Genomic DNA, 22,929 nt, shown 5'->3' with positions numbered 1-22,929 from the left:
CTGGTCCAGTCCTTCCTCTTCTGGGAGTGTGGGAGCATAAGGATCCCTATCAGAAGAATGAGGGGTTGGGCCAGAGCTCCCTGAGGGGTGGCTAGGCTCCTGGTCTAGCACCTCTTCCTGGTGTCTCACCTTGCAGATTAATGCCTCCTCCCCACCTCCTATTCCACAAGACTTACCCAGCCTCGTAGCAGCTCATAGGCCGTGACACCCAGGGACCACCAGTCCACGGGATATGAGTACCCGGGCCCTCCATCCACATATACCTGGAAGACTTCTGGGGCTGTAATGACAAGACAGAGAGAATATCAGTCATACAACTCCTTAGTTGTATGGCCGGTACTTCCTCCACTGTTACCAGCAGCTGGCTCTGGGGAGTCACAGCAGGCTTGGGAGCAGAGAAGAAAAGGGCTGAGTATTTGTCCCCATGGTAAGAGCCAGGGATGGGTATGGGCATAAGTCATGTTGGGAGACCCTAGCATAGCTCATACCTACAGTGGAAAGTAAGACCTAAGCACACAGTTGCTGTTCTGCCTCTGTATCGATATGGACCAGGTAGCCAGGTAGGAGGATGCTGAGCCCTCTGCCTGCAATCAAACTCAGGAACGGTCTACGCAGGGAGTCAGAAAGAGAGCAGACAGAGTGGACTTCTGGTGGCAACGACGGGAGGTGGCAGCTGCTGAAGGCATATGGGTTTATGTTACTGGCAAGGGAATTATTTTTGAAATGGGATAGAAGAGGAGGTTGCAGAGCAGTATGGAGATGCTACCCACCCAAGGACGTCACGGTCAGCATGGCTAATTTGATGGTGTGTGAATTTGAGTTCCCCATCTGTTCTGAGGAGCAACACATATGACTGCAGCTGTCAGGACTTCATGTAGCACTCGGGACAAAGAGGAGAGACCGGATCAGGGCAGGGTAGCTGGATGCTCCCTAGGATAGGACCACTCTGAATCTGGAGCTTAAATCTGACAAGCCGTCAGATTCCAGCTGGCTTCTGTCTGTTTTCCATCCACTTTCTTTCTTATGGAGTATTCTCAACCATAAGCTTCCCTTTCCTTGAAACCACAGTGTCTGGGATAGGCTACCATCTGACACCTTTAAGATGAAGCAGATGAGGTTCAGAGAGAGCTATGGGTGTAAGGGAGTTCACACAGGTGAGACACAGAAAGCTGAGTAGTGCTTCCTGTTTTGACCAAATCCCTGTTTGACCAATGTTCTTTCAGTATAGGAACATGCTCTACCACACTGGAGAATGATGGAATTAAGTGTTTGAGTAAACGGTGCCTTTTTCTTTTTTCTTTTTTCCTTTATTTTTCTTTTCTTTTCTTTTCTTTTCTTTTCTTCCCTCTCTCCCTCCCTTCCTACCTTTCTTCTTTTTTCTTCACTGAAGACCCAACTGGTTGTGTTGAAGCAGAGTTTAACATATCACTTAGCATCCTTGTCTGTTTCGTCAAATGTGGATAGTAATTATGGTTTCTCAATTAGCTCTGTGAACTGGACACAACCTGGGAATTCATCTGGGAAGAGAATCTCAGGGAGGGATTATTCATATTGGGATGGCCTGTGGGCATTATTTTGACTAATTGACATGGGAAGATCCTGCCAACTGTGATGGCACCATTCCCTAGGCAAAGTCCTGCACGGTATGAGCAAAGGAAATATTCTAAGCACAAGCAAGCGAGCATTCCAACATTCGCTTCTCTGCTCTTGCCTGTGGGTGTGAGGTGGCCAACTGTCTCAATCTCCTGCCATTGTGAGACTGTAACCCAGAATTATAAGCTTAAATAAGCCCTTTCTCCCCAAAGTTGCTTTCTGTCAGGGTGTTTTATCACAGTAGCACACATGAAGCTGGAATAACTAGATGGCTGGGACAACTCAGCAGCTGCCTGCAGAACATCTGGCTCACACTGCGCACTCTCTAAACCTAAAGCCTTATAAATGACAGTCTGTTACCTAAACCTCCCCTTTATCTGCCGTGATCAGCCCCACTACCCATCCAGTCACAACAGAGCTATAGAGACCACCCTAAATCCCACCCTCCCCAGTCCTATGGGTTAGCTTTCTTCTAATACTTTAGGCTTCAAATTTTCAGTCTTATTTTTGTATGTCCTTTCCTACCCATCCCTAGATCAGCCAGATTCCAAAGTCAGTGACTCACTTGTTTCTTCTCAATCCTATCATCTAGGCAGCCATTGAGCTAATAGAACCCACGAGAATTTACTTTCCTGTACTACAATGTTATCTACTTGTCTGTCTTCTTCCTGTCCTGGAGGATCTGGGAGAGAAAGCGTTCATGCTGTTTGTCTATGCAGCCCTGGACCTAGACACTATGGTCTGGTAGCAGCTTCATGGCTGTGCCCTGGATACAAGAGGCACCAAGTGTTCCTCGGTGCTTCTCACTAGTCCCTGTCATACCCATACTCCTTCAGCGCACTGGGTACTCAGTGTGGAAGCTGCAGGCTATGATGCTGCCAGACTGCTGTGACTGGTGGGGGACAGATGTTTGCAGGTACAGGGAGGCAGAGTCCCCACTTCTGCACTCTTGTGGCTGATGACAGAACAGAAACGTTGATGTCATCATCCCTTCACAGCTGCTTTAGGGGTTCAGAATCACAGTGCTTGGATTCAGGGGCCAGGTGGGAGTTGCTCAATGAATGACAGCGCTGGGACTGCCCGGTGCTCTAAAGGCTTCTGTGTAAATTGAATCCTTTCAATGCTCAGCAAGACAGGGGCAGAAGGCCCTCTGTGAGGAGGAAGCTGAGGCAAGAGGGGCACAGTGGGCTGAATGGCAGGCCCCCAAGCCCCACCCTCAGTGCTTGTGAAGGCCATCATATTATGGAGTAGTCTTTGCAGATATAATGAGGAGTCTCGTGATAAAATCATAGTAAGTTTAGATTTGGTTCTAAAGTCAATGGCTAATGTCTTTTTTAAGAGAGATGAGGGGTGATTGAAGACACGGGATGACCCTGTGAAGATGGAGGTGGAGCATCAAGCCAGGCATCGCAAGCCCAGGGCACCTGGAGCTACCTGGGTCTGTGGAAGGTGGAGGGATCCTCCCCAGAGCCTTCCAAACAAGCATGGCTCCCCCACGCCTTGCCATCTCAAGTCCAGATCTGGAACGTCGAGGTACAGTTTCTCTGTGCCTTTAACTCTGGCTCATGCAAGTGTGTTCTACAGCCACAAGAAGCCGCAACACGGTGAAGGACTTGCCAGGATCACCCATTTAGCTTGTCAGAGCTGGGACCAAACGGGTCTCAGGTTCTTGAAACCAACTCCCCGCCCCCACATACACACTCCATACTGGAGACTGACTGCCAGGAGGGACTGAGTTGCCTGGGGATCAGGGCTCTGGCTCTCCCCGCATCTTTCTCTCTATGATGGGTACTTCACACACTATGTAAAGTACATAAACTATACAACTGGTCTCACTTGTCTCTATAGCTCTGGTCTGGCTTAAAAACAGCTCCTGGGAGGAAGAGGCAGCTTCAAAGATGGTTGACTCATTCCTCATCTTTGTTCAGGCATTGCCTCCGGCCTCCTGCACCCAGCTCCATCCCCAGAGCCTCCTGCTTCTATCTGTCCTTAAAGCCAAGTGCTTTCCACTTTCTGCCATACGATATGGACAGACCATAGCAATGTGCTGGTACCAAACATCTTACTGCCATGCCAACTGCTGCATACATGCTCCCCTATGGTGCTGCCAACTCTAGGAAGGGTAGCCAATGCCCAGGGAGAAAAGACCTGTCTCGGAATCATGTGGTCCAGCTGCATTCATTCCTGCTTGGCTTCCCAGAGCCTTTTGAATGCCAGTATGCTACAGCCATTTCAAAGGAATCCAATTCAATTGCATGAATTGGCAGTATCTCCACAGGATCCTGGTACTACTTTGTTTTTATTTCTTAGAGCGCTACAGGGTACTGGTGCAGGGAGCCATACTAGATGTGACTCCAATTCTGCAATCTGCTGGTGCAGATTCCAGGCTGTGCAGAAGTCAGTGGAGGCCTTCATACTACCAATACATGCTATTTGTGCTCCACCCCCATAGCTACCTCATTGATAAATCAGGCCCAGTAAGAGACTGATAGTGGTAGCTAGTGATAAAATAGATCACAGTGATGCATTGTTCTGAGAATTATGTGAATGTCTCTTTCTCTCTCTAAACATATCTTACTACACCTTCTCTATTCCTTTTGATGGTGTGAGACACACAATGAGGTAATGGGAAATTTAGGAAGAATACGGTCACATGTCAGGATCCCCTCAACACAAGCACTACCATACGGTGGTAGTCTACCAATAACCTAGATGTTTAAGCAACCGATGGGAAGATAGTTATATAGCATCAATACATTGCACAAAGCTGTTTACCTGTCCTGGGCTGAAGCATGTGGGCAAGATTTCCCCTTACTAATAAAAACACGAAATGTAAAACTTAAGCCTGCATACCCATGCATCATCATACTGTGTATATTTTTATATTCCTAAGTAGCTCCAAATCACTGTATTAAATCTGCTAAGTGAATTTGAACCCAAAAGCAAGACTTGGTTTTAAAATTTTAAAATTACATCTATTTATTTATTTACTTAGTATATGCGTGCATCACGGTGCCAGAGTAAATATGTGGAGATTAGAGAACAGCCTGCTGGAATCAGTTTTCTCCTTCTACCTTGTACGTGCAGGGGTCTGAACTCTAGCTGTCAGACTCGGTGGCAAGTGTCTTTACTCGCTTAGCCCCCAAACCAAGATTTTCCAAGATCCACTAATGTTATGTTTGAGTAAATGAGGGCTTCTGTATAACCCAAAACAAAAACATGTGGCCCTACCACTAACATGCACATTAATAAACACTTGTCAGTGTACCCATGCTGTCTATTGCAAAATGGCAGCGTGTGTGTTTAAAGAATACACAAGAAACTTTGGGCTTTGGTCACATTACCAGAAGTGCTGTTTGCTTTTTGTTGTCCCCCCGTGGACCCATCACAATTCTGGGTGCCTACTGCCCACTCTGCGGACTCCTGCGAGTCCACTATGAATACATGGAAGAGACTTGGACACCGTGGAACCTTCGGCTGCACCCCCAGCATGTTCCAGTTACATAGCAAGATCAGCCTCACCATCCACTAACAGCCTCGACTGGCGGCCAAACATTCCTTCCCAGGCAGGTTTTTAAATGAAATGAGTTTCCATGCCAAGGGGCATCAGGCCATCACACAAATGGTCTTCCAGAAAAACAAGGGCACATGGAGTCTGGTGAAAGAAGTTGTCTTTTTTCCCCCAGAAATGCAAATACACACCTGGTAGGATTTGCCACCCAGGCTGACCACCCAGAGTTCACTTCCTCATTTCTCTAAAAATATGGAGCACTCCAATCACCTCCTACATTCCCCTCCCCTGTCTTGCTGTTCAGCTCCTGCTGAAGGTTTTGGTGTGCACTGGAGTGTGGAAAGCTATTTAGCATGTAGCCTGCCAGCTGACAGTGCCCGAGTTTGTCACTTCAGGTAATTATGCCCTTCCAGACTGTGAACACAGAGTCACTGCATTTCAGCCAGGAGGGGACATTCGAGATTGTTTCTCTTCTTTCCTAAATGTTCCACGGAGAAGCCAAGGTCTGGGAGTTCAGTGTCATCTGGTCCGCCTGGGACCAGAAAAGGCCTCCTTCTCACGGCTTGCATGGAAGTGTCTCCAGCTTGGCATCTCAGACTCTGGAAGCCCCACCCCTACGCACCTCCAGCATGGGTCTCCCAATCCTTCAAATCAGCCTGCCCAGCCAGACTCTTCCCTTCCACAAGGGCCCTTCTCTTGGATTGCAGTTGAGGCCAATGGTTTGCTCACCTGCACAGTCAGGAACCTGGCGCCACTGTGGACTTGACCCCCTCTTTCAGCCCAAAGTCTGTACACATTTCCCTTCTAGAACTTTCTTCTTTGGCCTCTCTAATTTCTGTGTTGATATTTTATCATCTCTGTCCCCTTAGCTTTACCTTCATGTACCCAGAGAAATCTTTCTAAGTACATAAGTGAACAGAGAGCTCATACAAAGCAGTCACTCAGCTCGCTTCCCACACTTCTGGACACAATGGCCGTGAGTGAACCACTAAATCTCATTTGTGATTCCGCTTCTTTGCCTGTCAAAAGGGATAGCAGTGTCTTCTATGAAACATTACTGAGAAAGAGAGTGGATTTATGATGGTCACTGAGTATACAGTAAGTGCTCAATAAATGTTCTCCGTTATTGTCCTTGGGCTAGCATTCATGTTCAAATCACCTGCTTTAAATTGTTACAAAACTGTCTACTTGCTGTGCAATAAATTTCAGAATCCGTAGCACAAAATACCCTTAAAACAGGCCCCAGCCACCAACAGCCCCCTTTCTAGCCACTGTCCACATTGGAGCCCTTGCATCAGAGGATACACTGGGGCCTGCTTTGAGTCTACCTGTTGGTTGCCTTATATCCTTTGCCGTTTTATCTTGCTGGAGATTGCACCCAGGGCCTTGCACCTGCCAGACACACAACCCTGAATTCCTGTCTGCTAATCTTTACCCCATGTGTCATACTTACTAGTTCTCATTCATACTTAAAGACCCAGGCTTTTTCTTCCCCTGAAGAAGAATAATCAAGTCCTTCGTATTCCACAGTCCCCTTCTTCCTGTGTTTAAAAGCCCAGTAAGTCAATCCGTGCTCTGAATTCTTTCCTGAGCCTCACCCAGTTCCCACAGTGACCACGGCAAAGGAACACACAGAATCTGTGTCTACCTTCCTCACTGTCCCTGAGCTAGCTGAGTTAGGGGGATGACTAAATCCATCTCAGGTCCCCCGAGCACCATGAAGATGAGCGCTCGGTGTCTCACGGTGGCAAAGGAGCTAAGTCATGGAACCCAGCTTTGGCCCTCAGGGTCTCCTTTCACTCTCTGGTGGTCATCCGTCAAACATTTAGCCTCTGAGTAAGTCTCAGGCTCCATGGATTAATGACAGTCCCCACACCACAATGAGATAACATGGGACAAGCTTCCTTTCAGGGCTGGCACAAAGCAGGTTCCCAATAAACGTGAGCTGTCTTTCAAGACCGCAGACTGTCTTTGCGTGGGCAATGAATGGGAACCCAGCTCACCCAGGCACATACTATAGATGGTCTCAAGATAATTCAAGTGCTTGGTCATAATTTTTTGCATTAAAGTCAGCCAATAACTGTGGAAAGCAGAGATAAGCAGTGGGCCTGGGCACTCCCTGGACTCCTCAAGGGTCATTTAATTTTGTTTGGCTCCTAGCTGGCCAATGAACCCAGGTGTCATTCACTTACATATTAATTTGCAATAAAATGGAACTACCGCCACAGGTTATTGTTTTTTTTTGTTTTTTTTTTTTTATGGAGTTGTTGGTAGCATTCATAGCTACAGGAAACTGCTTTTGTTAAAGTGTAAGACAATTCTTAGCTGTAGACCATTAGGATTTCACAGGCTGTGTGGGAGGAGAAAGGGGAGGGAAAGGCTAATTGGCTAAGGAAGAAATAGAGAAGCTCTGATAAGAGGCAGAAATGAATCATGAACGGTGCCGGAAAAGCACTTCATGTTTAATGGGTCAGATTCTTCCAGTAGAGTGGATAAAAGGTAAACGTGGATCCTCTGGAAGAGCAGGATGTGCTCTTGCCGAGCCATCTCTCCAGCCCCCTGGCTTGTGGTAGTTCTAATGGGAAGAGCAGAGACACATCAACACATTTAACAGTTAATGCGTGAAGCAGGGCCCAGACTTCTAAACAGCGTCTCCTACAGAGACATTCATTTACATATGGATCAAATACCCTGCATTCAAATGTCCGGGATCAGATGTGCTTTGGTTTCAGACTTCAGGATGTTTGCACATCTGTAGTGAGGCATCTCCAGGGTAGGTGCAGGTCTCAAAATGAAATTAATTTGTATTCCCCATAGCCTGATATACATAGCATGGAAGTAATTTTACAAAGTTCTATGACACTTGCCTTTTCACTCTGACCTGTCACATGGGGTCAGGCATAGAAATTTTCGTTCGTAGTATCATGTCATCACTTAAACCATTTGAATTTGGGTTTTAGCTTTCTAGATTAGGGATACTTATCCTGCAAACTGCTACTTAAAGGGTTCTGGGGTCTCTGTTGGTCTGAGACAAATGATTCTGTCTGGCATCTTCTGGTGAGCTTGTTACAGAGCCCTAAATTGTACCATGGGACGCAGGCACTGTGTGATCTATTCTTGCCTCACTAAGTTTTTCCTTGCTTATTCTGTTCTCTTAGATGCTTTCTGTCCATCAGCTCCCTGCCTAAGGACCTGGCCTGGCGGATGTAGTTCCATCTCCTTGCAGTGCTCTGTGTGCCTCCTGCTGAACAATGCTGACATATCTTTCAGGATCAGGTTGAAGGATGACTTCTCAGTGAAGTTACTTAGGGCTCCTCCGTCCCATTCCTCCACCCCACCAATACCTCTCTTTCCCAGGAGAGTTCTCACAAACACCGCAAATAGTTCTGCACTGTTGTAGCACCAAAATTGGCATGTCACATCTCACCCATGACGATACATTTTAATAGTTTGACAGAATCTAAAAATCACCTGGGAAGAGGGTCTCTATGAAATGTTTTCTAGAGTAGGGAGATCTGATGGTCTTGACTTCATGAATAGAGGTGAGAAGACCTGCCCACTGTGGGTGTCACCATTCCCTAGATATGGGATCCTGGAATGCATAAAGTAGAGAGGTGAGGTGCACTGACAAGCATGCACATGTTCATTCTCTCTGCTCTTGAGTGTGGGTGTGACTAGCTGCTTCAAGTTTCTGTCTTGGCTTGCCTGTAATGATGTACTATAATTTGGAATTGTGAGACAAATCCCTTTCCCTTCAAGTTGCTTTTGCCTGGGTATTTAACACAACAAACAAAACTAGGAGAGAGGCTAACTGGGAAAAGCTGGGCACCTTTTTGTGTTAGTTACCCTTCTAATTGCTTTGACAAAATGCCTAACAAAAGCCGCTTAAGAAGGAAGGGATTGTTCTGGTTCACAGTTTGAGGGCTATGTCCTTTGCTGCAGGGAAGGCATGGTGGCAGGTGTGTGCAATAGTTATCACATTGTGTCCACAGTCAGGAAGAAGAGATGAACGCTGATATTCAACTTCCCCTTTTCTTTGGGATGATGTCACCATCATTTACAGTGGTCTTAAACACTCCCAAAGACACCAAGAGGTATATTTCCATGGTGATTCTAAACTCAGCTTAACAATTAAAATTAATGATTGCATTACCCAAGCCCAAGTTTCCTTGATCCCTACTAACTCATGATCAGAAGGAAGGTACATTGTGGCAGACAAAGGGATTTGACTACTACTGGCGCTAAGTGTGCCCCTGGAGGAAGACAGGGCTGAAGGAAGAGGGTGAGATAGCCTCAGGCAAGGTCATGAGTGGATACCAGGGAGAGGCCTGTGGTTTGTCCAGATAAAAGTGGAGCTCACATTCACTTACCAGCTCTTCTTTATAGACTTCACTGCTCTCAAGAAGAGGACCAGGACAGAAAGGGGACCATGGGGCTTTCATGGTGATACGGAGGTTAGAAGAGGAACCATTGCTTCATATGTTACACACTTGCAAAGTATCCATATGCATAGATAAAATAAATAGATAAAAAAGAGTTTTCCCAAAATGACGAGTCATCAAATCAGGTATTCAAGAAACTCAGAGAACATCAGAATAGACACAATGTAAACAAAACTCAAACTTCCAGTATATTACAGGGATGACCAATGGCCAATGACTGGAGGAAAGTCTCAGATGCAGCTCAAGAAAGGGAGACATAATACTTGCAGAGCAAGAAAGATAGGAGGCAAATTATGGCCATCAGCAGAGATAGGGTGCTGCAGTTAATTATTCAAGAGAAGAAAAGCTGTTAATCTGGCACTGGGTGCTCGGGATATCCTTTCAAGCTATCTTTTCAAAGTATAATAATTTTGCAATAAATACTTTTTTAAGGAAGAATTTATTGCCTGTAGATTTTCATTAAGATTGATCATAAGAATTTCTTCAAAGTACATGATATCAGATAGAAAAATGGAAACTACACAAAGAAATGATAAATACTGGCAACAGAGAAAACGGAAGGTAGATGGAAAATTTACTCTTCATTTTGTTGACTCTACGATGCCACTGACAATCAGAAGCAAAGACAATACTGACGAATGGCAATGTTCAGAGCAAGTGAAACAGGATAGGTAGGAGGATTTGCTAATATGTTCTTGTGAGATTTCTTTAAAGGGTTTATTTTTATTTATGAATTATGTATGTGTGTCTCTGTGTGGGTATATGCACCCGAGGGCAGTGCCTCCAAAGACCAGAAGAGGGCATCAGATCCCTTGAAATTGGAGTTAGAGGTGGTTGTAGCTTGTCTGCTGTGGGTGCTGGGGACTTTGCAGGTCAGCTCTGGAAGGGCAGTATGCAATCCTAACCACTGAGCCGTCTCTCCAGTCCCCTCTTATGAGATTCTTATGCCAAATTTCAAAACAATCTCTGCTGAGTGTTGTAAAGCTAGGGCACTCTCTGCACTTGCTATTTAGAGAGTAAACACTAAGGTAAGAGAGAGGCTACAAAGGGAGGGAAATCAAATGGGACGAGAGAAGAAAAGGCTAAGACGGTGGCCTTCAATTGAGTCATACCCCTGGTCGTGCCATACAGAGTATTTGATCATTAGAGACCGCAGCTGGACATCAACATTAAGATCATATGTAAAATTCCTAAATTTTGTTGGAAGTGTTCATAACAGAATGTACCAGAATATGTCAAAAAAAATTATGGGGCCTCAGATAGAGCTGGAGTTTGTTTCACATATGTAATGTTCACGTTGCAAGGAAGATGAGTCTCAAGTTAGTTATTTGAACCCCCACAGTCTGCAACTGGACTAAGATCAACAAGGCAACCGACGTAAGAAGAGGAGGTAATAAAGATAAGAGGAAAATTGATGCAACAGAAAATGGGAAAATAATAGAAAAGACAATTAAGACAAAAACTGACACTTGAAAAAATGAGTTTTTTTAGCCTATAATCAGAATAGCAAAAAAAAAAAAAAACAGAGAGAAAGTACAAAATACCAATTTTAGAATGCAAGAAGAGCTGTCTCTGCAGGACCCACACCACTGAACAGGTGAGGGAATGTTACTCAAGTGTGGATGCCCAAGAATCTGAAGTTAGACATAATACATGAATTCTCTGAAAAACATAAACTATTGTATATCATAGAATATTTGCTTATTTTTAGAAATCATGTTTATAGTTGCAAAGTTTTCTTCATAGGAAATAATATTGGGTTCAATCATATATCTTCAATTTTATCAAATTCACAAATGAGTTACAATTCCACACACTTTTCCTTCCATACCCCTCGCCCCAGAAAGCAGAAGAGAAAGGAAGTGATTTCCCCCCAACTTACACTGCCAGGAATACTCTGCTATTCAAACCACATGAAGTTGCCATAAGAAAATGAAAAGATAAAGACTCTTCATTAATGAGATGCAAATATTATAAACAAAATATTAGCACATAGATTCCAGCCCTGCATAAGGAGGCTAACAACATGACTCCTTATGGGAATGCTGGGCTGTACAGTGTTACAAAATCCACAAATGAACTTCAATAGAATGTAGAAGAGAAACCAGATTATCTCAAAAGATCTAGAAAAATCTCTTTGGCAGAATTAAATATGCATTTATGAATAAAAAACCCACTTGGAATAGATGGTAATTCTTTATGCTGAGAAAGAGAAATATGAATCCTTGGGTAGGCATCACAGTGGGCAGAGGAACAGGAGACAGCATCCAGATAAGGTCAGGGTCTAGGCGAAGCTTCCCAGCTGACAGGTGCTGTGAGCACACACATTCATGAAAGCATACACAGCAGCCATGTGGAAGAAAAGCCCTATCTTCAAACATGAGTGCATAAGCAGAAATCTCAAATAATTCACTGTAAAAGAACTGCCAAAACCAGAGAGGTGAGCATATCACAGTCACAAGATACAACATAAACACAAGAATCAATTGTCTATCTTTAACTGTTAATGACTAAGCACTGATTAAAAATCTAGTTCTTAAGGAGGCTGGAGAATTGACTCAACTGCTCAGAGTACTTGCTGCTGCTCAAAGGACTGAAGCATCTACACCTGGAAGCTCACAACCACCTGTAACTCCCATTCCAGGGATTTCATGCCTTCTTTGGGTACCTGTACACACACACACACACACACACACACACACACACACACACGCGCGCGCGCGCACACACACACACACACACACACACTACACACATACATACACACTCACTCTACACATAATAAAAAATAAGCCACATGGAAACCTACTACAGTAGAAGCTTTCTAAAATATATACATATACATATATACAAAGAGTTTAAATGCAGAGAGAACATGAGAAAGAAAGTCAGGACCGTGAGGGAACCTCCAGCTGGCGACAGATGGGGAAGGTGACTGAGCCCCACATTGGAGCACTGGACTGAGCTCCCAAGGTCCTGATGAGGAGCAGAAGGAGCGAGAACATGAGGAAGAAAGTCAGGAACGAGAGGGGTGCGTTCACTCATGGAGACGGTGGGACAGAACTAATGGGAGATCACCAACTCCAGTTGGAATGGGACTGATGGATCATGCGACCAAACCCGTCTCTCTGAATGTGGCCAACAGTGGGGGCTGACTGAGAAGCAAAGGACAATGGCTCTGGACTCTGATTCTTCTGCATGGACGGGCTCTGTGGGAGCCTTCTCAGCTTGGTCGATCACCTTCCTGGACCTGGGGGGAGTTGGGAGGACCTTGGTCTTAGCATAGAGTGGGGAACCCTGATGGCTCCTTGGCCTTGAGAGGGAGGGAGGGGAGGTATGGGTGGAGGGGAGGGGAGGGAAGGGGGAGAAGGAGGGGAGGGAATGGGGAGGAGGAGGGGAGGGAGGGGGGAGGAGGAGGGAAGGAGATGGAAATTTTTAAATATAAAAAAAAAACCATGAGAAAAAAAAAGAAAAAAAAAGATATTAGACACCATGTGCTACCTAGTATCCGCAACCTTTTCTGGCACACACTCTCCTTAAAATTAGTCATTTCTCCAGAGAGAGTGCACGCATTGCTGCAGTGACCTCCCACAATACCCAGATTTTTTCACCACCACCTTCTTAGGGACAGAAATCAGCAGGAGGCAAGGACCAAGTGTGTGTGGTAGCCTTATGTCTCCCAATATTCTCACCAGTGATAGGTTGAGATGTCTGTAGGGCCTGCTTCGGCCACTCAACTGTGAGCTCCAAAAGCAGGAAATGTGAACTCAGTTCTGGTCTCATCTTTTAGCATAGGTCCTGGCCATAGCCCTTAGCCCGGGAAGCCATGCAGGTAATAACACTGCTAACAGCAGTGACAGTGTCTACACCAGTGTTGGCCACCTTCCAGGTACAACGCTGTGTACTTTCCACAATTCTTTCATGAGATCCCCACCAATACCCACTGTGCTGGTTTGAATGAGAATCACCCACCCCCTCCCCACCCCCACACACACAAAATTTGGTCCCATGTATTTGGATGCTTGGTTCCCACTTGGTAGAACTGGAAAGCGTTAAGAAGTGTGACCTTGTTGGAGGGAGGTGTGTCACTGGGTAGGCTTTGAGGTTTCAAAAGTCCATACCGTTTGCAGTTAGTACTGTCTCTGCCTTGTGCTTGTGGATCAAGATGTGAGCTCTCAATTACTGCCTGCCTGCTGCCGTCCTCCCTGCCATGATGGTCATGGAATCTAATCCTCTTCAACTGTGAGTCCCAAATTAAATACTTTATTTTTATAAGTTGCATTGGTTATGATGCTTAGTCATAGCAATAGAAACCAGTCCCAGACACTCGCTGAGGCAAACTGTGTTCATCACCTACCACACTGTTATCCAGAGCAGGAAGCTAAGACTGGCTGGCAGTTTGCAGTTAGCGTTTCCTTAAGCTTATCTCAAGAGGCATTTAATGTGGATTTTGTTAGATACTGTGAGTCACCCCTTACTCAGTTTACTCATGGGAAAGCCAGACTTTCAGTGAGCCTATCTCCATCATCCCTAGCCCCTGATGCGCCTTCCAGGTCACCTGTGGCTTTGATCTGCCCCCTCTCCACCTCTCAGACTCTCCCAGCTTGCAGTGCTGCTTTCCTCCTCTGTGCCTTGACATGGGTTGTTCCTGAGCCTCGGTTTCTTTCCCCGTCTTTATCCAATGAGAATATGCCCTCTGTGTCACCTTCTGCAGAACCCATCTGAAACTGCCCAAGGGGAAGTCATCCTCCCTACTTCCCAGGAGCTCTTGCTTCTCCCTGTGTCTCTGACTGTGATCTCCAGGTCACAACACTGGCACATCTCTGCTCCCCCAGGCCTGAGCACTAAGGACCTTAGTGCTTTGTTTGTCACCCTATGCTGCCCTCAGAACCTCACACCCCTCCACACTCCTGAGAGAGTGTCCCCTTTCCGTTCTGCCTCAGCTGGGGCATTTCTGACTTCTATTCCAATACATTGCACAGAGGCTTCTTCCAACCAATGGAGAACCCCATCTTCTCTTTGAGAAAATGAAAATTCAGTTCTGTGCATTTATCTCTTCTAGAGAAATGTTTGCGTATAGCCTTCTGGGACCTTCCTCATCAGCCTGTTCTGGAAGCCATGCTTGGAGTGTTGGGGAACTTGTTACCAGGCCCTGGAAGCCAACAGTTCAGATGAGTGGAAGCAACAAGCCTTGAAACATAGGGGTGGGGTTTAATAAGAACCCTTCCCCACAAGCCTGAAATCTATAGATGCCACTGTGTGCCACATAGCCCCTGAAAATGCAGCCATTTAGAGGTTACCCGCTGAAGCCCATAAACTTCCCTTCAGTGCGTTTGCTCATTAATTCAGGCCCAAGGCTTCTCTAATTAGGACACCAGAATCCCGGAATCTTACATACAGCGGTGACAATACACTGACTCCTGTCTGAGAAAGAACAGCATTTTGGTAGGATTCAGTGTTCCAAAGCAGCTTAGTAGAGAGACAGGAGCATGGGGTTCATATCCAAAGGCTTCCAATCCTAGCTCCCTCTCTAAGCAAGTACTGTGTGACCTCAGGCAGGCTAATAGACCTCTCTGGACCTCAGACTCCTTGTATGTAAAATAAGAGAAGGTTGTAGAAACTGCCAGTGGATACCAGAGGATGAAGTGCAATAATGATGCACGCAGTAGGACCACAAGCATAGTGGCTGCAGAGAGGCGGTCAGCAGGTTCCCCGCAGCTCTCCCTTCCTGAGGAGAAGAGCCAGGACCCAGCTGCTTCACGTGGAGTTTTGAGGAAGCTGTCTATTTTTGCTGTCCATTTATTGACAGCCCTTAAGTTTAATATTAATAATTAACAACCCAATTGTTGGATTATGGGAAGAAAACTGCATAGATTTTTATTCTATAGCCCAGGACAGCTTTGAAGAGGTGAGGCTCCAGCTTCTGCCTTCTGACTACTGCCGTTCTCGGCAGGAGCTGCCAGACATGGCCTACATTCTGAAGGTCTACATACGTGTACACTAACCCTGACAGCCAATAGTGTCATAGGAAACCCGGAGAATATTTACTTCACAGCTAAGTTGTCCCCACATTTCTAAGGTCACATGGTGGGAACAACACACCACTTATGATAAGAACACCATGTGGTGACTTTTATAGAGAAAGAATCAGAGAGGAACCCCAAAGCAGGGAGTGAGGCACCCAGACAGGCAGTGTGTATGCCCCGATGCCCAATGCCTGGCAGAGAACAGCAGAGGAGGTGACTGCAGTTTGCCAGCCTCAGTATAGAAGAGGCCAAGAAGGTGGGTGCTCCCTTCTAGGAAAATGCCTAAGTAAACTATTAATGACATTTCTCCCTGTGACAAGAGAAGCAGGGTTGGTTTAGCTCAGTCATCTTGAGGAAGGCATGGCTGTATCCTGGTGGCAAGATCTGCTGCATCAATGGCAGAAGGAGGGTGGGGCAGCTTGCTGGCATCTCTGTGGATCAGAAATCAGAAGCCAGCTGGGTAATGACTATCAATGTCTGATCCTGAGGTGACCCACTCTGCCAGCTATGCCCCAACTTTCCAGACTTCTAAAGTCTCTTGAAACAGGGCTACCAGCTAGGGACCAAGTGTTTGAACACAGCAACCTGTGGGGTACAGTTCATATTCACCCCATAAGTGCAAAAGGGGGAAACGCAATGGAGCAGGACAGAGAGCTGTGGGCAGAGGGAGGACAAAGTCTAAGTAGAGATGGGGCGGAGGTCAGCACCGGGTACTCACAATAAGCACAAGGTCTTAGTTCTGCCTGCCTGCTTCCCTCTCTCCCACCCTCCTTCCTTACCTCCCTTTCATCTTTTCTTCCCATTTTCCTTTTCTTTTTTCTGTGGCTCTAACCCAGAATCTCAGGCACAAGCAGGTGCTCTGACACCAAGTGCTGCGTGCCCCTGCACAAGTCATAAAAGAATAACACAAATGACAATAAAATACCCCCAGAAACCAGGCAAAAGAAGCCAGGGGAGAGTAGAAATGAAGAGAGAAGCATTTTAGAAATAAAGCCCACACCAGAAGGCACACAAAACAAACCACAGGCAGGGCCTTAAAGCAGATAGAACCAACAACTTTCATAGAAAGGCAGAACTTGGTGGCGAGACGGCTCAGCAGGCAAAGAACCTTGATGCCAAACCCGATGATTCAAGTGCAAGCCATAGAACTGACAGGGGGGAAGGAAAGAACGGACTGGAAAGCTGTTCTCTGACCTCCACACCCAGGCTCTGGCATGCACGCATGAGCATGAGCACACCCAAATATTAAAAATATAATTTTTTAAGCGAGACATGAAGAGAGACCAAAAAGAAATCGGCAAATTCTAAAGATCAGCAGAGAAGATCCTATGGGTGTCCTTCTCAAAGCAATCTGAAATAATACACAACACTTCCACAAGAATCTCCAGGAAAAAAAAAAAAAAACAACAACTGGAGATCAAGCAAAGACAGACACACATGTGCCCAGGAATACAGATGCAGAACGACCAACACCGAGGCCCAGTGACATTCCGGTGATGCTACTGGATTCTATTGGGAAAGGACGGCAAAGTTTTGTTCCTGTTGCAGAAGAGGTTTTTCTGAAAACCACGGAAGGAGGGGCTGCTGAGCAGGGGAGGCAGGAATGCTTCTGGGGCAAGTGGAGCCCTGAGTAGGAAGCAGGAGGTGAACGAATGGCCACTGAGGAGGCAGAAGAGGGAAACCGAGGCCCAAGCCCATGTGCAGGTGTGGGATGCTCACCCATGTAGGGTTTGGTGCCGGCCATGGAGGAAGCCTTCTCCGCTCCTTTCACGACTGTGGCAATGTTGAAGTCCGTGATGTGCACGTGCCCTGCAGAGAGAAAATGAAGTTAGCCAGCGCTGACGATGTCTGTGTTCTGCCACGTGTGACCAGAGGCTGCAGTCTGTGGTTTACATGGTAGGCACAGGAAGCAGACACCAGGATGCGTGCCCATCCTTAGGTACTATCTGCTTCTCACAGCGTCTATTCTGCACTCAGGTTTAGAGTGAGGGTTCATCACTGCGCATGTCATGTGTACTGCGCATGTCATGTGTACTGCGCATGTCATGTGTGGGTAGGCTTGTGGTGCGGGGCTGGATGACACATGCATGGAGGGATAGACAGTTAAGACACACTGATCTGGAGATGGAAGGTCAGTCTGGCTGTCACTTAGGACATCTGGGAGGGACTGTGGTGGGGAGGGCGTGGTTTACTGTGGTCTCTGGGTTTTGAGCAGTGAACCTAATGGACCAGAGGTGGAAGGGGAGAGATAGCCTTTGAGCCAACATACTTTTATGGAAGCCGGTGGGATTTGAAAAGACTAAAGCTATGATATAAATGTTTAAGAAATGAGAGAAGAAAGAGATTAAGAGAAATGGGGAGGAAGCAGGGATGTGGGATGTAGGTGAAGGGAACAAAAAAGGAAGGAGAAAGGCAGAGAATCCTCCGGGGTCAGGACCTGTTCTCTGGGGCATTTGGCATGTGAAGAAACTAGCTCTGGGGGAAATTCATAGCATAGTTACATTTCTCTGTCACCACGGCATGTGAAATGGCACTTTTTGCATTTGTACACAGGGAAGGGCACACGCAGAGCTGGCTTGGTAGGCACATGAAGGTCAGCTGCTGGAGCAGGTGCAAGGAGTCCCAGGGGATGTGGATGTGAGAGGCATGCCCAATGTGGTCAACCACAGTGGACAGAAAAAGCTGTGGTGGCCTCAGGCCCAACACAGTACTCACACCACACAGCTGCCAGCAACAGAGCACTCCAACTTCCCTGTGAGAGACAGGACTTAATGGATTCTCAAGGATGAGGCTGACGATGAGGCTGACTTCACCAGGTTGATCCCAGCTGGGATGACCTGTGCTTATTCTTCGGTGACATCATGTCTCCCAGCCAAGATCAGGAAACAGTGCCCTCCTGTCTCCTCATTCCTATCACCAACAGGCAGGCAAGTTCACCTTCCCGAGCATTCTGTGGGGTGTCTTGTGAGGGAGGCATCTGCCTTTGCTGTGCTCCCCCACCTGATTAGCTAAATGCCTGGCATACCTACAGCCACAGAGAAGGTTCTGGAGCCTTTGAATGAGACTTTTACTCATCTTTCTTCCATTTCTTCTGCTCTTTAAAAACTTGAGTATTTATATTCTGACAGTAATGCCATCTCGTTAGAACGATAAGTCAAAGAACGCAGGATGTTTGTGAGTTTCCTTTGTGTGTATGTGTGGCATGTGTGTGTTGTATATGTTTGTACATGTGTATATGTAAGGTGGCGCACATGAGTGTGCATGTGTATCTAGAAGCCAGGGCTCAACATTAGGAGTCTTCCTGTATTTGTCTCGCTTTATTCATAGAGACAGTCTCTTGACCCTGAGTAGACTGGCTAGACTGGCTAACCAGCCAGCTCCCACCACCTGCTTGCCTGGCACTGGGATGACAGATGTGTCCTGGGGCCACCAATGTTTCATGTAGTTTTTGGTGATTCAAATTCACCTTACCACCTGATGTGGGATTCCCCTCTGTATGCTGTAAATACCATTGGTTAATAAAGAAACTGTCTTGGGCCTGTATGGAGCAGAATAGAGAGTGGTAAGCGGGGAAAACTAAACTGAATGCTGGGAGAAAAGGGGCAGAGTCCAAGAGAAGCCATGGAGAGGTGCTGGAGGCAGACATGTGAAACCTTGCTGATAGGACACGACCTTGTGATGATGCACAGGTTAATAGAAATGGGTTAAATTAATATGTAAGTATTAATTTATTATAAATCCAATAAGGAGCCAGAGCTAATGGGCCAAGCAGTGATTTAATTAATAAAGTTTCTGTGTGGTTATTTCTGGAGTCTCTTACGACAATCACCCGATGCATCTCCCGGCCCTTGATTGCCCTTTATACACTTCCATGTTTCTGTGTTCCAAACGCCACACTGAACTGGCTAGCTTCTCCACTTTCTCCCTTTGCTTATATAAACACATATCCGTGTAACTCAGGACTTTAGTGTGTTCTTATACCAATGAAGCAATTGCCACGGGTCATCCTGAAAGCGGCTTTTGACTTATTCATGTTTCACAGGTCTATCCACAAGTCAGAACATGCAGGCCTACTTAGGATGCCCACAATCCCTTATCCTCTGTGTTGCTGTAACCACATAGCTGAGGCTGGGTAACTTACAAACCCATGCATCGCTTTGGAGGTTGAAAACCCAAGTTTGGGCAGAATATCTCTGTATCCTCTAGGAGGAAGGTAAGTGGCTGTGGCTAGAGCCAATCATTCAATACCCCTACCCCCATCTGCAGGAACGGAGTCTATAATCCACTGGAATTTGGAATTCCAATAATTTGGAATTAACAGAGATTTAGGGAAGGATTTTCTGGAATGTTCTAGAATGAAGCATTTCCTTTTTAGGAGTTACCGTTGATGATATTCTCTGGTTTCTTTTTCCTGTGTCACACAGGGAGTCAGTTCCCTAAGACTGCAGAAGTTTCCAGCAGTGTCAGGAAGATGGTAAAGCTGAACATGGGGAAGGCAGACAAATGGGCCCACAGCCAGGTCCAAATCCTTCACACCGCTGTGCATCAACTATGTGAGATAAAAAGACAACCCCAAACAAACCAAACCTTGTCACCTTTTCCCACTTTGGGACTGTGGGTGTCTGGCTCTGTGTCACAAGTGAGGGCTGCGATCCCAGTTGATGCAGCCAATGACTCTGGCTTGGACAGCTCCCTTCCTTTCCACATGCCCAGATTCCTTTTTTTGTGGGGTGGAGATACCATTAAACTTTGGTTGGGATGAAGTATTAGTTGCTCCTCTTCTCCTGTGATTAGGAGCAGTGTATTTGGCTTACAGTTCCAGAGGGCCAGAGTCCACTGAGGAAGGCATGGCTGACTGCAGGAGAAGGGAACTGGTGGGTCACACCCCCACTGTACACAGGAAACACAGAGAGAAAGAGAGCAGGAAGGAGGACTGCAAACTCTCAAGGCTCACCCCCAATGATCTTACTTCTTCCAGAGAGCCCATATTTCCTAAAGCGTTCATTTCCTCTCCAAATAGCAGCACCCCTGAGAGCCAGGCGTGCAAGACTGTGAGTTTATGGGGACATCTCTCCTTAAAACTCAGTGTGATGGCTGAGACTGATGGGCAACCTGACGGGATCTAGACTCATTCAGCAGACAAACTCCTGGGTACAGCTCTGAGGGGTCACCTAGATTAGATCAACTGAGGCAAGAGGACCCACCCTAAATGTGGGCAGCACTGTTCCACGGGCTGGGGTCTTGGAAGAAAAAGAGGACTGTTGTTTGGGAAGGAAAGCAGAGGACAAAGTGAGCAGAACAGTGCCATTCATCTCCCTCTCTTTCTTGTCTGTGGCAGCCATGTGCCCAGCTGCCCCACATTGACGTCCCTGCCACCTTGACCTCCCTGCCATGATGGACTGAATACCTCACACTGTGGGGCAAAATCAATTCATCTTTTCTTAAGTTGCTTTTGCCAGGTATTTTGTGATAGCAACAAGAAGATAAGTAATACTGGTAGTTAAAAAAATAATGAAACTGAGCGTGTGGCATAGCCTGAAGGAGAAGGGGGCAGGCAGTTGGATCTCTGAAGTAAGGGTGTTGTTGGCAGAAGGAATCATGAGGGGCCAGCAAGGAGGCAGGAGGGTGGAAGGGAGTGTTAAAATAGTCAAGACCAAAACAGAGTTGTCTCTGCCAAGCCCGGTAAAGTAGAGTTGAGCCTGTCCTCAGGTATATTGGCTTGATAAGCAAGAGCTGTGGTAATAATTCTGCCAAAACAAGATTGTTGTTTAGGGTCCTCCTACTAGGATATCTTTTCAGCCAAGGCCAAGGATAACCACAACCTCAGGCACAACCTTTTTACGACACAACTTTGTACCAGGGAACTTCGGGAAGGACATCCCTGGACTAGAACTCTCTTAGGGGTACCCGTGCTCCCCTCCATTGTCATTCCATCTTCCTGCCCAACACTCTGGATGTCACCTTGTTCCTCTCTTTGAGTCCAAAAATCTGGCCTTGTTCATTTCCATTCCCAGGGCCTGCCTGTAAAAGAAAGACTTGTTGAGAGGTGGCTGAGTAACTTAGTGCCAGGCCCAGCAAGTGCATCCTGTTGCCTGTCTTTGTTGGGCTCGCAGAGATGGCACAGGACTCCTAGAGATTGACAGTCTTCTCGGCCATGGGTTGATAACATGGCTCCTTCTAGGTCGGCCTCTAGATCCCATGTCAGTGGGTGCTGAGCCTCCAAGGAATCCTGGGAGAGGTGCAGACACAGAGAGTGGAGGGACAGACCATTTATTAGAGTGGAAGGGACGGTACCCATGGCCACCTTCCACAGTCATTCAGTTGGAATTCAGGGCATGCCAATCTTGAATATCTCCCTCATGCCAGCTGGCTCTCAGAATCCAACCCCTGTTTAGATGAAGCAACTGGAAGCCCGGAGAGATAAGAACCAGAGGCAGCAGCCTTGCCCGTGGCTCTGGATGCCCCTGCTTCCCAATGCTCACTGCTAAAAATAGCTGTGCTTTTAGGTTCTCTGCATGGGCTGTGGAGCAGGAGGATGGCTGTTGATCTTCCACACAGATCTGCTATCTTGGACGCTGCACAGAGCTCATGTGTTCTGGCCACTTATCTGTATGGAGATCACAACGATTTACCACAGGAAAGTAAGAAAGCCCTTCAAAATCCATGCACGGGCTTATTAAAGCTTTATTCGGCTCCCGGTGAAAGAAGATTGTTCCTGCAGCATGCCTTTGCCTGCTAGGGCTTTCTATTCTGTGGGATTTGGCTTCTTCCCATCACACAGTTGTGTGTGAAGTAACGCAGGACTTTTAAGAGAACCTATCTGCTGCAGGCTTCCTTTGTGTACAGGGTGTGGTTAAACCCAAGCTAGTTAAAGAAATGACGTGCACTAGACAGTGTCAGTGTGACCCGAGCATGTCTGGGCTCAACTCTCCTTCTCCTTGCTTGGAAATAGCCTTGAGAAGGCCATGGAGAATGAGCCCTCCAGAGTTGGAGCCAAAGGAGCAAAGCTGAGTCACCCAGGTAGCCAGTCAACCAAGGTCATTACTGTGGGTCAGCTGACAGAAAGCCTTAGTCCTAGGAGCAACCGGCCACATGACTTTGTATTCACAGCCATGTTAGCCCTGCCTAGCCTGCAGCACTTCCACCCCCAAGACCCAGGAGCTGGCTGACTGCTCCTTAGTCAGGCTTTTAAAGATATATGGTAGAGTGATACTCAGCTTGACTGTGCAATGGAGCACGGACACACCCGTTCCTTTTTGCGCCGCATCTGCAAAGTTCCCACTGCTAGGAGCTCTTGGTCACCAAGCAAGGCCACCATCACCTTTTCTTGACAGATGCCTGTCTTCCTTTAGCTCTG

The 22,929-nt window shown here is 46.6% G+C and overlaps 1 protein-coding gene across 2 annotated transcripts in view; it reads right to left on the bottom strand.

Moving 5' to 3' along the window:
* The window catches only part of Stk32b (serine/threonine kinase 32B), a 243,030-nt gene that overhangs the window by 20,575 nt on the left and 199,526 nt on the right, over window positions 1-22,929 (bottom strand). Inside the window, exons 6-7 of one of the 2 annotated variants that reach the window (XM_038327503.1) lie at window positions 17,292-17,381; window positions 177-280 (exon numbers count right to left, since the gene is read on the bottom strand). In XM_038327503.1, the coding sequence (XP_038183431.1) occupies window positions 177-280; window positions 17,292-17,381 (194 nt within the window). The remainder of the gene's footprint in view (window positions 1-176; window positions 281-17,291; window positions 17,382-22,929) is intronic. The other variant, XM_038327509.1, reaches the window with a different exon arrangement.

This window comes from Arvicola amphibius, chromosome 1 (assembly GCF_903992535.2).
Source record: "Arvicola amphibius chromosome 1, mArvAmp1.2, whole genome shotgun sequence".
Classification (NCBI taxonomy): domain Eukaryota; kingdom Metazoa; phylum Chordata; class Mammalia; order Rodentia; family Cricetidae; genus Arvicola; species Arvicola amphibius.
This window is presented reverse-complemented; position numbering and strand designations above follow the sequence as displayed.